At 39.1% G+C, this 15736-nt stretch overlaps 1 protein-coding gene across 3 annotated transcripts in view; it reads left to right on the plus strand.

Moving 5' to 3' along the window:
• The window catches only part of DPYD (dihydropyrimidine dehydrogenase), a 341675-nt gene that overhangs the window by 220762 nt on the left and 105177 nt on the right, over positions 1-15736 (plus strand). For 2 of the 3 annotated variants that reach the window (XM_032192196.1, XM_032192197.1), the window contains exons 15-16: positions 11736-11804; positions 14196-14279. In XM_032192196.1, coding sequence (XP_032048087.1) covers positions 11736-11804; positions 14196-14279 — 153 coding nt within the window. Of the gene's footprint in view, positions 1-6026; positions 6135-11735; positions 11805-14195; positions 14280-15736 lie in introns of those variants that run through there. The other variant, XM_032192198.1, reaches the window with a different exon arrangement.

A 15736-nucleotide genomic window follows, 5' to 3' on the forward strand; every position in this document is an offset into this window, starting at 1 on the left:
CTGCAACTGTGCTGGTCAGTCTCAGCTCCTTGGAAAAATGTTTCTCAGTGGCATATTTTTGCATCTTTTTCATTATTTTTTTTTAACATCAGAGTTTCTAATCTATTCCAAAATTCATTTTAATTTAATTCTCTTTGTTTAACATTTTTGTTATAGGACAAAAAGTAGTTATATGGATTGTTTCAGTTTATGCAGAATAGCTAGGTCTTAGGATTTGCAAAAGCGGTATTGAAGTCCATGCCCTAAATTTCAGTGTAGCATTTCTAAAATTGGTGCCACTTTTCTTGCTGTGTAAGAACCTGAAGGATTTATTCTTAGCCATACCATTCGTGGCTACTTAGACGTATCCATGAGATCCGTATCTACACTGAAATCTGAAAACACTTGCTGGATATTTTATTTAAATAAACTACAACTCAGGTGAGCATAACTAGAGGTTGTTTGAATTGTATGGGTACCCCCAGATTCTTACCTGTGAGCAGTTTGTACATCTCAAGGTAGAGGGATTTAAAAATGGGTTTAAGCCACATTTACATTCTCTTATGTTGTACTGTCAGCACCATTCTGGTTACTAGAAGGAAAACTGTCTTTGATTCTGCCAGAGGAATCCACATTTGACCTGATCTATTTTCAGTTTATCTTTTTGTGAGCACACCTACTCACTGCTGGATCATTGATAAAATGTCTTCAACATTGTATATTGGTCATAGAGAGCTTTCATTTGAATGAGGCTACAGTGCTACAGACTATGTAATGCATTTTAATTTTGAAATGTCCAGCCATATAGCAGTATGCTGAACAAGTTAGATAACCATTTTATTAAACATCCAAATATTTAGTGAAAATAGTAAGGCCTCTTTCAGTTTCTCTGCATCTTCAGATAAGCTCCTTTAAAAGATTAAGAAGTGGGTGGAACTGGCAGTTGAGGAGGAAGGATTAGTCAGAAGGTAGCTGCCAGCTTCCAGCCCTTAATTTTGTATCTTCTCTGCTGTTGGAGTAAAGCCAAAAAACTACTTGGGTCATTAGACATAACAGCTCGCTTCTTAAGTAAATTATAATGTCTGCATATGAAGAAAAAAAAAAAAAAAAAGCTACCCACTCATGAGACTTTCTGATTGTATCTCAGATGGGAACACAGGCAGAGCTGCCTTAGTGAGGTTCCATGCACAGTGGCACTGTTAGCTGAAGTTTTGGCTAAGCCAGGTCATAGTAGGATAGATATATGAAGACATTAAGTGGAGCCCACGGAGGAGCAGGTGATCTGGCAGGAGTTGCTGCCCATGTTGGAACAGTGTGCTCCTGATGGATGGACGCCATGGTATGGACCCATTTGGGAGCAGTTCCTGAAGAGCTGCTGCCTGTGGGCAGCCCCTGCAGGCTCAGTTCGGGAAGGACGGCATCCCGTGGGAGGGACCCCACTGGGAGCAGGAAAGGAGAGGGACCGTGAAGGAGCGGCGGAGATGAAGTGATACGTACTGACTGCAGCCCCCAGTCCTGTTCCCCTGCACCGCCTTGGGGGGAGAGATTGGAAAGGGTGGATGGAGGGGAAAGGGGTTTTAGTTTGCTTTTAGTCTCTCACTGCTGTAGTCAGTTACTAGTAGGCACTAAAGTACATTAATCTCCCTTATGCTGGTTTGCTTTGCCTGTGACAGTAATGGGTGAGTGATCTCCCTGTCCTTATCTCAATCTATGATCCCTTTTCATTGTGTTTTCCTCCTGTCTTTTTGAGGAGGGTGGAGCAAGAGTGGCATGGTAGTGCTTTGCTGCCCATCAGTGTTAATCCACCACAGAAATACTACTGTTGCTACAGATTTATTATTAAATAATCCTAGGGCTCCCATTAATGTGAACCTAATGAGAAACTGAGGTCTTGTCCCAGCTCACAAGGGCTGCTGCTGTTCATTTGGAGAGGTGTAGTCTGGGGAGTAATCAGTGAAGTGTGTGAGTGCACCTGGTATTTCGCTTTGTTGCATTTGATATTTGGGTGTTGTGTGAGAGAGATGGATGGCATTTTGTAGTTGTGGAAGTGGCTTTGCTGCTCAGCCGTGGGTCTTTCTCAGTAACAAGTGATTCTTATTAAAAAGCAGAGCTGCATGGGCTCAGATAGTGGCAGAAGTAGAACTCAAGAACGAACAGTTGCTTTAGTATACAGTGAAGACAGAACAAAATCTAGAGGTAGGTAACAATGAAGCAAAATAAACCGGCCCTGAAAGATCACAGACAGAAACCATGCAGACAGCAGTGAACCTGCTCTCGGGAGGGAGCAAAGCTGATGGATTGAAGTCTGTGCAAGAGAACAGAGGGCAAAATACAGAGATAGAAGTCATGTTTGAAGAAATACAAGATTGCAGCAGGTTCCTCTGCCAGGGAAAGGCTGGACAGGTTCGGTGTCAGAGTTGCTATGAACAGGTGGCTCCCTGCTTAGTGCAAGGTGTGAGGAGACCCTGAGGAGACTCAGGCAAGAACACCTGATCCCATATATCTGCACAGGGAGGTCTCAGGATCGCAGGATTCAGGCTGGTGGGACCTCAGGAGGTGAGCTATTTCAGCCTTCTGCTCAAAAGCAAACTGGTTATGAAACCATTCAGAGGATGGTTTCCTCTGAATGATATGACTCAAATTATAGTGATTCAGGAACAATGCCCAAGAAGTGTAAATTTAAGTGATCTTCAGCAGAATTATTCCAGCCTCTGGAGAAGGAAGGAGAAAGTACAACAAGGAAAATGAATATCAGCAGATAGGACAGTTATTGTCATTATGCTGCTAAGTGCATTGTAGCTTTCTGCCATGCTTTTCAACAGGAAAATAACACAGAAAGACTTCTTGTAAGTAATTCTCAGTGAAGTTCTGGTGGGGATGGATCCCATTGGTCCTACTCTGGCCACTGAAAAGATCCCTTGTTACCAACCCTGTGAATATTTGCAGATTGTCTTCTTTCACGAAGTGAACTCGAACCATTAATCATGCAGCTCTTGGTGAGGTTCTCCTCCTTATGAAGTCAGATACCTAGACCAGACAGGAGAAAATAGTGTAAGAGTCCGATAGGTCTCCCTCATGCAGCTGTCATGCAAAGCCCTTAGATAATTTCCTGAGGAAGGGACAAGCCCTACAGCCTGTTCCTGCACACCTTCTTAATGACCGTACCCTCAGCTATCAGAACAACCCGAGAGCTCTTTCTGCAAAATCAGGTAAATTATCAGTGCTTTTCAGAATATCACTACAATAATGGTGCAGAGAGAGTGGGTGAGTTGTGGAGGATGCAACTAGGCTGACAAAATCACTTATTCCTCCCCAGCATTGCTTTGGCACTAGCAATGTCACACGGTAAAGTAGATCACAGAGCTCTAGAGTGTAAAAGGGAGTTTTTTTCTCCCTCCTCTCTGAGCTATGTTTTTTCTCCTCTACCTGCCCTGAGACTGCTAGTTTTCTTGAGCCTTCAAATCCAAGGAAGTGAATTAAAGGAAGCCCTGGGGGTGATGGAAGAAGGGAAGAGAGAGGATGGACTTCTTGGGGATGGAAAGAGACAGATATGTCCTGGGGAATTGCTAGCTGACTGAATGCAGGAGTTAGGGAACTCTAACAAAGTTATTCAGTGTACATTTTGTCTCTTTTTATTTTCTACTGAATTTGTTTTCTAATATGTTAGGCAGCTTCACTGCTAAGTAATAGAGGAAATTTATGAGATCTGCATGTATCTGGAAGCAGTCAGGGACTGGAGGGAACTGGAAGAGGGATCTTAGGGTGCCTTTCAGTCAAAAGCTTCTCATTCCTGCTAAGGGAGCAGCCTGCAGCCCTTGAACATGTTTGTCTCCAGTTGGCTTCCCCTCTCAGAGGGGCACCGTGCAGAGAGTTGCCTGGGCTATTGTGAGAATAAACAGTAACGATTAGTGAGGATCTCAAAGAGCTGTTTTTAAAAAGACTGTGTATATATCTCAGCAGAAAATTTGATGAGAGAAAAATGTCTATAGGTAGAGGAAAAAATCCACAAATCTGTGTTGCCTCTTGCCAGTATTGTTTTCCATATGTGTTCATAAGAATCAATAATGTGTCAGCACCCTGGTGTAAAGCTTTTGCTACAGGTCATAGCATGTGTCTGAAATATCATAGAATTAGATATATTCTTTTTCCTGTTAGCTTTTCCAATATTGTATTGTCCTCCTCTGCTTTCTGTTTATATTGAGACAGTGTGGAAAGTACAGGAATACAGCAGGATATTGGCAGGTGCACAAGGGCTTGCTGGTATTGTTTGCAAGGAGTATGGCTGAAAATGGGTATCTGTTGTCATTCTTGGATTCAGCCTTTGTTAACTTGCAAATTTTCCTTTCAGTAATGCTAATTTCCATTCACCCATGTATTCATTTTCACTCACTACTGAAGAAACTAAAGGTTGAATATTGTCTTCCCTATCCCAAATAAAATCCCAATGATTCTGTTGAATTTCCAGGGAAGTTTTCATCCACGTGGATAATTTTCAATGGAATATGAAGGGTTTACTTGAAGTACTGAAGTTTTCAATGGTCTATCATGAAATGGGCATACTTTTTCTAATAACTTAAAATATTCAAGGTGCTTTCTGTAAGTGCTATATTTTCTTACATTAGATATATGTACAGGGAACTTACATTACAGGGTCCCCCCTTTTTTATTTTCCTCTCCTCAAGAATTACCATGTCTTAACCAAGAGTGCCTTGAAGCAAGGGTACATCAGAAGATCTTTTTTGTTTGTTTTTCTGTGCATTTATTTTCCTTTCAATTTTATCCTAAGTTGGTAGGACTCTCTTGAAATGTTTTAATGAAAAGTTATATTTTCATTTAGCCACTCTTTCCACGTGGGCAATCTCTGTCTACACATTTATGTATACTAGCAGGGCCAAAGCATGGTAGCTCAACTCCTGCTCTGGTGCTGCCTGATGCAGAGCCAAGTTTCACGTGGCAGAGGAGCAGTTACAACCCCAAGCTGTTCCTTGGTTTCCTACAGGTGCTGCCAGTCCTAAATAACGATCTGTTTATCTTTGTGCTGCTGAAAAGCGACAGCATTCTGTTATTTTACAGGGGGTCAGCCTGTTAACAACCCGTGCTTTTTAGTCTAAGGATGTTAGATCCTAGCAACTATATACCTTAATTTGAAGCAATAGCCCAGTGTGCCTCACTGACATCAATCAAATGATCTCACTAAACAGGTGGAATTTCATTGATAGCATAGAAGTACAGTTGTCATAAGAAAATAGCTGCCTTTGAAAATAAGCATCTCCATTTAGCCTGAGAAGAGAATCTCTGTTGTTTCCTGCTCGTGATGATTTTGCACATGTGATGGGGTGAGCCAATGATAATATTTTCAAACTCCTATTATCATCTTCTCTAGACATATTTGCCTGCTGATAATGTTTGGCCAGTTTTTGTGTACATCTATTGTATCTTACTTCCACTTCAGTATGAAAAATACACTGGAAATCTCAGTATAAAGCAATATGCTAACAATAGGACTTTATTCAGAAGGTTTGCTACACAAAGCTAAATAATAAACATATTAATATCTGCTACTTGTCTTATTTTCATTTACTGAAATTATCTTTAATGTATTTTAATTGTAAGTTAAGGAGTAAAGCAGTGGATGGTTAGCAATTGTTAAATTATTTACTCTTCACTCCCTCAAAAGAAAGAGCGAAAAGGAGAATTACAGGTCAGCAGTGTCAAGACATTCTGCATTGCTTGTCTTTATCATCATGCAGAATCTTTTTATTAAGGCGGCATAGAAAGAATAGATTTATGGACTGAAGGTACAATGTTTAATATGTCCATATCCATCTAGATTGACAGTTCCTACAGACATGAATTTCCCAGGAGAGAGAGTGTTACTGGTGTCAGTGGATGGCATCATTTACTTCAATGTTCCATTATTAAATTGATAACAAGATAATTCCTCTGCTTCTCAGAGACATGACAGGGTTTACAATTGTTAACTTTCTTATTGCATGGGATTTGATGTTCTAGGTATTTTTTTAATAAGAAGCTTATTTTTATTTCAGTTCTTCAACAAATCAAAAATTACAAGAAAGTATAGAAAAAAGAGAATACTGTTGGAGTCTACCACACATCAAAATCAGACTGGTTTCTAGAGAGTCATTTTTACAACAGTAAGTCTTTGTGTTCCCGTTGTTTTTCATGACTGCATGTTTAAACATGTTTCTACAATACAGGATATCTACTGCAGTCATCCTCTTTCTTGTGAGGTGCATATTAGAAATGTTCTGTACATTGGTAACTCCAGTTGGATGAGTTTGAAAATGTTCTTTTCATCAGAGAGTGGCCACTTGGAAAAGCAGAGGACTGTTGCAAGTGGCATGGAGTACAGTAAGCCTCCAGAAATGTCTCTGCTGGCAAAATGTGGCACAGCAGACATTGTGTGAGAGTCTCATTACAGAAGCAGGCTAGCAATACATGTCTCAATGAGGTGGGCAATCTGTACCAACGCAAAAAGTCTGGGGCACTATATTTATTCTTACTTTGCTACTGAGGCAGCATCTAAGATCTATGGGATAGGGCAGAATCTGACCTACAATCCGTATCTTCTTTTTGTTCGTGTACGAGCAAACTATGGGAAGTCTCTGTGTGGCATATGTATTTTCAGTTAGATATTTACAAGATTCTTTATCATGGCATCGAAGTAGCTCAGCAGTGCTCAGTCAACTCTTCTTTATTAACTTTTCACCAAGGCTCTAGCAGAACACACACTCTTGTACCTACAGGTGTGCAGGACCTTCAGGAAATGCTCCATATGTGCCCATTTATTGCTGTGCATGGGTGAGAGAAGGCATGGGTCAGAGCTGAGGGCACATATCCTCATGCACACAGAGGGGAATTTAATCTTCAGAAATAGCAATTCAGCTACTGAGAACAACTCCTGTCCTCACATGCTGGTGTAGCTGTAGGTATCTTTTCCCCATTGAGTGATGAATTAAATATGTTATTTTTTGCTATTGCTTTAGAAAACTGTATCTTCAGTGCTGAGCTTCTTCCTAGTAAATACTTCCTGAGGAATTCTGGATAAGAACGCTCAGGTTTGTTCAGACTGAGCAGGTCGTGCAGCATGGCTATTCTGGGGTGCATGGGAATAAGAAACATGTCTTGAAAGGAAGATTGCGATCTTTCCATCTGACCAAATCACAAATACCTTCTGAAGTTTAGATCAATCAAGAATAATTCTGTGGGTATTTGAAATCTGAATCTTTGTGCAATATCCAGTCTCTGCGCTCCCTCTATGTGCAGCACTTATCCTGTTCCACATCTCTCCCTCCCAAACAGGTAGCTGTTACAAAACCAATCCCGCCTTCTTGAAAACTCTTTTATATTTTTCCGCTTTCAAAGGAACTGTCTCCTAGCGAAGATGCTCAAAATCTCTTTCTGTTTTTGCAAGGACTGCACACACCAACAACAAAATCCTGAGGATTTTTGCAAATGTTTGAGAAGGCAGAACAAGGCACAGGTTGAAGCCCGCAGCAGTATCAAAACAGAGTACATGTGGACACTTGTGCGGGACCTTCAATCCTCTGGTGTATCAATGAGAAGGGAGAAAAAGCAGAAATGCTGGTGGTGGCACAGTTTCCTGAAGTGCAGGTAGATCATGCACAGACCTGGAAGAGTGATTTAAGAACAGGTATGAGCTAAGGGTCGACAGTAGAAGAATAAAAAGAATATGGTTGTTACAGGCATGAAGATAGAGGATGGTGTTTTCTTAAATTTGCAGGACTTGACAGAGTTCACAATTAAATGCAACCCCCTGAGAGTTTTTCAGACTGAGTGTCCTGAAGCTCCCTTATTCCCTGCAGAGCAGTACGGGACAAATGGTAATTGTCTGCCTGGAGTTCTTCTGCTATCGGGCTTTAAATAGATGTTCTTAAGATTGTCTGACCCAAAGTAGGCTTAGTTATTTTTTCTCTCCTTCCTTTAGTTTTTGAAATCTCTTGCAGCAAATTCTGAAAAGAAAGATGATTTGGAAACATACACAGTGGTGAACCTCATCATTATTATTTCTTTTTATTTGTTTTTACTTCTTCTGATGATATTGAATTAATATGAGACACCTACATAGAGATTATGGAAGAAAGAGAAACATTTGCAACGGTAATAGATTCTAGTTTAAGCTTTCAGGGGATTATCATAAACAGGGAGTAAAAATGTTTTAAGGACTGTGAAAAGTACCTTGCCAGTGTCCTTTTAAGTAGAACAACTACTAATGCATGAGTTACAGAATAGTGTGAAATGTAGCTTTTTACTAGGTGCTTTAGATATGGTATGTTCATCTCATAATCATGTCCTAAATGGTACATTATGCACCCCCCTGGCTCCATCTTCCCTCCCTCAGCCAAAAGAAAGTTTTCTATAATAGACCTTCTTCCATCAGTGATCAAGAAATTCCCTTACAGAGAGCAAGGTCAGATGTTAGGAGCACATATTGGTCCCTTTACAGACGTGTGGAGAAATTGCCTATCGCTTGTAGCATCGGGCTGTGCACACCATGTCCCAGTGACAGCAGGGGAGGCCGCTGCTCTCCTTATGCTGGACGAAGCAGCAGGGTCTGCACAATGGCAAAACAGCAGTTTGGGTGAAGAAGAAGAGGGAACAGCAGAGGCGAGACATGCTTGTGATCTGTGATAAGGAATGGGCCAGGGATCCCTCTGTGCTTCAGCCGTGCACAGTTTTGCAGGCAGCCTTCATTCAAGCGATGAGAAAACTGCAATTTAGTCAGCCTTCATTTACCACTCACTGCACTTCAGCGGCAGCTTTATTGCGAGATCTATCAGCGGTCGGCTTTTGTAAGCCGGGCAGGCATGGTTCCACCTTGCACTTGGGGTCCCATCAGCAGTAAATAAACTCAGAGTAGCATTGCCACTGTGGGTGGTGGGCAGCAAGAGGAAGGGCGTGCTCTTTGGGGATCTCCTGGGTCGGGTCATGCACTGGACTTCTACGAGATGCCTGCTCTCTGGGGCTGCTGAAGCCCTGAGGGTGTTAATGTGGTACATGGCTTGTCAGGTTAGGATGCTTTTTAAAACCTGGCATTTTAGACACCAAAGATGCTTAAAAAATAAAGTAATAAACAGCTGAAATGTGATACAGTTTATCTTTATTACACACAAATAAAAACACCAATATTTATCACTTCTTACTGTTATTTGTCTTTTTATATTGTTTTTCTAAGTAATAACAGATAATATTCTGTTTTTTCTTCTAGAATTCCCACATATGATTTTAGGACTAGGTACAAACCTCAGATATCACATATAGTACCCCTTGATGTCGACATGTGATTTTTATTTTTGGTCTCTGGTACCATTTCCAAATGAAAAGACTATGGAGGCATTTGGGGGAAGAATAGTCACTTGAGGAAGGACAGTTTGTTAATGTGGAGTGCTCCACCTAGGAATTAAGTTTAATTTCAAGCTATAAGGGAACACTGGGGAAAAAAAAAGAATAAAATCCCTATCATATTTAAATTTTCATTATTCCCACTGAGATCATGGTTTACTTATGAACATTCACAGTAGAAATGTTTACTTTCATTTATTTTTGTTATTGCAAACCACTGCTTCTGTCAAAAGTATGTACTTAATCTTAAATGTGAATGCTAACACTAATCAATATTAATTAAACATGTTGTCTCAATTAACAGCTCTTTGAAACAACACAGATCTTGTTCCTCCTCTTTTGTACACTCCCAGCAGAATTTTCAAATTTCATTAATAACACTTGACGTAACCTAACTCAGCTACTTGTGAACACAGTCAGTCCCCCCTGTTGTCTTGCAACTTTCCATCATGAAAAAATTTGGTTCATCTTAAAGCTGAATTGTGTACATTTCTGATATACTTTGGATTGTGATTGCAACTGTGAAGATCTTTATCATGTTGTCAGTGTCTCAGTGTCTGAGGGTTGTTGTTTTTCTTTGCTTTATTTAGTGTATAAAAAGTGTGAATTTGACAAGATACAGTTTCTAGCTAACTTTCAGATAGTGCGTATATTTACTAGTTTCTTACTTTAAAATTCTCATACATAATTACACTGATTTTTTCACAATGAAATAATCTGCTTTGTGTTTTAAAAATATTAGAATCTTAAAAGAGATTTATGTTTATTTTCTGAGTACTCAGATTATCTTGAATATTTAAATAGAACAGAGCAAATTCTGTTTCATAAATATTTGACCTACAGAGCTGTTCACAGTAGACAAAAGTATTGTACATAAGAGACAATTTTTTCTTCTGCTGGTGGGGGTGAGACTGAAAGCATAGCAAAGTTATGATTTTGTGTATTTAATGGAAAACTTGGTCCTATGTTTATGCCAAAGGTGCCAACAGATGGGCACATGAGGTCAAGGCAGACACTTCAGCAAATGCTTTCCTTCTCAAAAGGAAATGTTTTCCTTCTCCATCTTGCAAACATGAGCAAGAAAGATGGGTGAGCTGGTAGTTTGCAGGTAGGTAGGAGGGAGGTGGTAAAACTGATAGGTAGAGATTCACCACAACAGAATGTAAATAATTAAAATAATTATATTTATAAGTTGTATTGTCCTTTTACGTGAATAAAGCATGACCTCACCACGTCTAATTTTCTCCATAGATGTCTTTCTTTTTAAAGTGTATTTTCTTCCCTTCTAAAGGCATTATAACTCTCATCTTTATTGGGATTTTACAATTTCTACTATGCGTGTATGTTGGCCATTTTTTATAAACCATGCTTTTAAGTATTTTGCCATATGGAAAAGTTCAAGGGAACTTTTTTGTTGTTGTCATTATATTGACTAGAAGTGAAAGAATAAGCTCATCCCAGATATGAATGCAGATAGTAAAACCTGCCTGGAAAATTAAAAAGCTACCAGTGAATCAAACTTATAACGTGAAACTTTCATACACAAGAGGTGTAGCATGGCCAAAATTTTCTGTTCTCCTCTCTGGCAGTTCCTTTCAACCCGGACTGATCCACGGTAAAACTTTAACCTCAATAAATGTTGATGTAAGATGTTGAAGTAAGCCACAGTTAGAGACAGAAGCTGTACCAGGAAGATGCTCAGTGCAGTGGGGAGGAAAAGCAATACACAGAAGCAGTCCTTGGGGAACTGGAACCACAAAACGTGGGGGAAAAAACTCTCAAATTTCCCTGCTGTTCTCTTGATACTTCCAGATTTTCCTTACATCCTCATTCTCCTCCCAGATCCTTCTACACCAAACATTTCTAGCTGCCTGTCATTGTCCTTGACTTGCATAGCATGGGACTTAAGGGGCTGCTTTTGGTGTGCTCTGGCTTTCTGAAGTCAGAATATTGGGTTCTTATGCTGTCACTTCAGATGGTAATGTCTTACCCATCTTACCCAACTCTAAAAAGGCCCAATTACTTCTGGCCTTGTATAAATAGTAAATAGCCTAATCATTCCAACCACAGAAACCAGTAGGTTTGTGTCTAGGATTGCCTTTGTTCTCACTTTATGGGGTTTTGTGTGCAGAAGAGAATGTAGCTTCCCACATGGATTTGACTTAATGATTTCCAAAACATTCATAAGAAACAAGACTCCATATATCGTTTCTCATCTCCAATGAAATACACGTCTATATTTCATTATGCATGCTAGTGTATACAGCTAGTGGTTTCAACATGCAGGTACTAATGTTTGGAATCATGCTCAAGTACAGAATTACAAAATCCAGTAATGCTGCTGAAAATGATTGCCTATATATTCTTTCCAGATTCTGATTGCGAGTATCATGTGCAGCTATAGCAAGGACGACTGGACTGAACTTTCTAAAATGGCTGAGGTAATGGTTTCCTAAATGTGTTTGTTTGTCTATCTTTTCTTTTTATTGTCCTTGAAAACAAGAGCTGCAACAGGAAATTTCTGAAAGAAATAGTTTCAAAGTGAAAAATGCAAATTTAAAGCATGTCCATTATAATTTGTTTATTCTGTGTTTTCATTAAAATGATGGTAATGTAAATTTAAAGAAAATCTGTTCCATAAAAACGGTCCCTGGGATTTTTAAACAGTACCCAGAAAGTCTTCAGTCTTTAAATCTATATACTTTTTATTTGCATTTTAAGCAAACTGCATATTATGACGGATGCCATGATAAAATTTAATTCTACCTTTGAGAGCCTAACTTGATCTTACCTTGCCTACAGGCACACTAGTTTGACAGCACCAAAAGAAATTTTGAATATAAAACTCTTGAATATTTAAAGTATAAAAGGCTCATTTAATGCCATTCTAGTTTTAATACAGACTTTCAAAAATAATAACTGGCAGAGAAAGCCAGTATATATAATAGCAGTCAGCAGGCTTCCTATAATATAAATTGAATCTTACACAAATGCAAACAGACTATGCACCTGAAATTTCAATTCAGTTTGAAGGAAAAAAAAAATAAATAAAACTATTTAAAAACATATATCTGTGTCCTTAGAGAATAGTGTAAGAAATACTTAATTAAGACAGTATTTTTTTCCTCATAGATTCAACTGTATAGAGGAAATAGAAACACATATTTTCAGGTTGATAAAGGAAGTTTATAACACATTTCAGTAAAGGAAAAATTTGCTTTATTATTGTTTGCAGTAGCCCAGATTTAAATGTTTTATAAATATTACATTTTTTGCGTGTGTGCTTATATGTTTATATCTATGTGTATATATTTATGAGTGTGGAGATGTTTTGAATTTATGTTTTTGTACGGTTGAATATTTATGTTTGGACATCATTTCTTCTTTATTCAGTATTTTAAACCTTCTCATGGTGATATGGGAAGACACTGCACTATTTTCTTTGGGTATTTTAAGCCTATGAGGAAAAAAATCACTTTGGGGACTTAGGGAAGTGAAATTAAACATTATCAGTAATTGGCTTGGTGATCTTTAACGCTAGTCCATTTTATACCTGTATTTACCTAATTGACCATGAAATCTGTTGTGGAATCCATGCTTGACACGAGCCCTACCGCTTTTAAGCTGACTGAGACGAATGGCTGTATTGTGCCATTTGCTCCTCTGCTGTCCAGTTTTAAGACAGATACTTTCATGTGTGTTAGTATTTATGCTGCCCCTTTAGAAAAAAAAAAAAAATATATATATATATATATGTATATAGTTATTTAAGTGTCCGTAATAGCGTGCACTGTATGTAATATAACTTTCTTCTGCAAAGCTGGTGTTTGGACACTCCGTAACTACCTGCTCAGAATCAGGGGTGTTTCACTGCCCGCCTGGGACCTATGAAGCAGGCTGTGGCGGTGGCTCCCAGGCACGGAGGCCTCACCACGGGATGAAGGCCAGCTCCCACTGGAGGCCTGCCTGTCATGGGGGCCTGCAGCAGCCGCAGGGCTGGCGGGAAGGGGAAGGTCCTGAGCTGACGGATGGCTTCTCCCACACTCCCTCTGAGAGCTGCTGAACCACTGCTACACAGACTGCACAAGTTACTCCAGTTCAGGAAGCAAAAATGACATGCAAATGCAAAACAAAAAGCTGGCTATGGCCCCACGAAAAGTAAAGGGGAGCTCCTCAGCTCAGGCTGGCGCAATTCAGCACAGCATGTTTGTGTGCTGCCTGCGTACACCACAGCAACTTTTCCCTTTATTTTAGCCAATAGAGGGTGATAAGAGAAATCAGTACATCCAATATGTTTGTACAGACTTTTTTTAATACTCTCATTTGACTTCAAAACCAAAAATATTTAATTACAAAACCTATGGCACGGTGCAGGTACCTCCAGAAAATCTAGACCAAAAAAAATATATGAAAGCTGAAAGGGGCAATTTACTCCTGAGTCCTAGCCTTGCACAGCACAGCCACTCACTCCCTGCATACAACTGAGTCCTGCACCTCGCCCTCACTTCTCCAGTAAGGCCCAGTGGTTACATTTCATTTTTTAGCATTACAAAGATCCAACTCCTCGTTGTTATGTCTTTTACATTTATTTTCACTTTTATTTCATTTGCATTTTTAGGAAGCCACATCAACATCTGAAAATTTTCTCTGTAATGTCCAACACATTTGTTTTTCAGGCTATCATAATAATAGCTTTCTCTCTCTTTTTGTGTAATCTTAAGAAGAAGAATCAAACATCTGAAGAAATCTATTTAACATGAGAAGTGAATGATACAGTAAAAAATATACTACTTTAAGTTATTTTTTTTTGTTTTGTTTTGCATATTTCATAGGCTGTTGGTGCGGATGCGCTGGAGTTAAATCTGTCCTGTCCTCATGGCATGGGGGAGAGAGGCATGGGCCTGGCCTGTGGGCAGGTAGGGCTGTAACAGCAATCTCTTTCATGTCTCTTCAGCAATTCTGCACTAGCACGTTTCTAGTTACACCTTGAGGGGAAGACACAAGCAGCAGATTACTAGCTTAAGATTTTTAGCTTGAATGTGTTTAAATATTTAATGCTGAAAGAAAAAAAAAAAAATGAAAAAAAAAAAAAAGAGAATATACAAAATGCTTAGTTTTGCTGAGAACAAAAATGCATTATGCATTTGACAGGGAACAATATGAAAGCAAATAATTTCCCGAAAGTGCCTGGACAGAATTTGTTGGTTTCACTGGAGAGCCCTGTAGGTATCACTACCTGGTGCAAACTGCATATCTCAGTAATGATTTTGAAGGACATGAGATATACAGAAATTTCATTTTAATACATTTTGCATTTGAACCTAGCTGTATTCTGGAATCACAGAGAATAGGGCAGACATTCTGGTAGTGCCACCTACAGTTAACTTTGTCTTTTTTAAAAGCCTGCATTGTATAAACTATAGATTTGATGGGTTTATACAGTTTAGCTTGTGATTGTCCATTCCAGGTGTCTCTGTCATACAGGAACTGATTTCAGTTAGGAGAGAGTGTGTTGTTTTGCCCATGAAAAGAAAATAAACATGCTCAAAAGACAATTCCCATGCTGATTTCTGTTTGTAGTTTTCAGATGTGCTTGCATGTTTTGGCCATAGTTTGAAATTTGTTTTGCTTCAGAAGCATGCCTAAATGTGAACTTGGAAGTCACTGAGAAATTTTCATTTGCATGAGGTACCAGGAGAGATTTTCTAGAGTTTGGTCATTAAATTTTTACAAGTCCAATGTCTGTTTCCCTTTGCGAGTAAAACAAAAGAACATTGAACTGAGTTTGCATATTCAAGGACTTGGTTGGCTAAATCTGATTTCTGAGTGCTTGATTTCCCATCTTGCTACATTTTTTGGAGAGGAGGGAGAAGCAGAGTGGGAGTCATGATTGTATGCTCTAAAATCAACATATACTATTCAGTTTATCTACTTGGAGAGCTCTTCATTCATCCTCACTTCCTCAGCTAAATATGAACCTTTTCAGAATGGGAGGTATGGTTGGATAACTAAACTATTAACTTTCTAAAACTATTAGCAAGGAGACACTACAGAGCTGTAATTGTTCCAAGGCAACTGAGGACACATTTTAGTTGAAGCTTTATCATAACAGTACTGTCAGGCCCAGTGCATGGGACTATATTATTCTTTTCCGTGATCAAAACGATGTCCATCTATTCCATGGTATAGATTTACTTAATGAAAATAATCTGGATGCTTTTCATGGTCAGTGCTCATTTTCCAAAGTTGTGATTAAAGATGGGATAGAAGCAACTTATAAAAACCCTCCAGGACTACACTAGCATAAGGGTAATGGTTGTTATCTTTTTTTTTTTTTTTTTTTTTTTTCAAAAGTGTATTTAACAACAAACAG

The sequence above is a fragment of the Aythya fuligula genome, chromosome 8, assembly GCF_009819795.1.
Source record: "Aythya fuligula isolate bAytFul2 chromosome 8, bAytFul2.pri, whole genome shotgun sequence".
NCBI lineage: Eukaryota > Metazoa > Chordata > Aves > Anseriformes > Anatidae > Aythya > Aythya fuligula.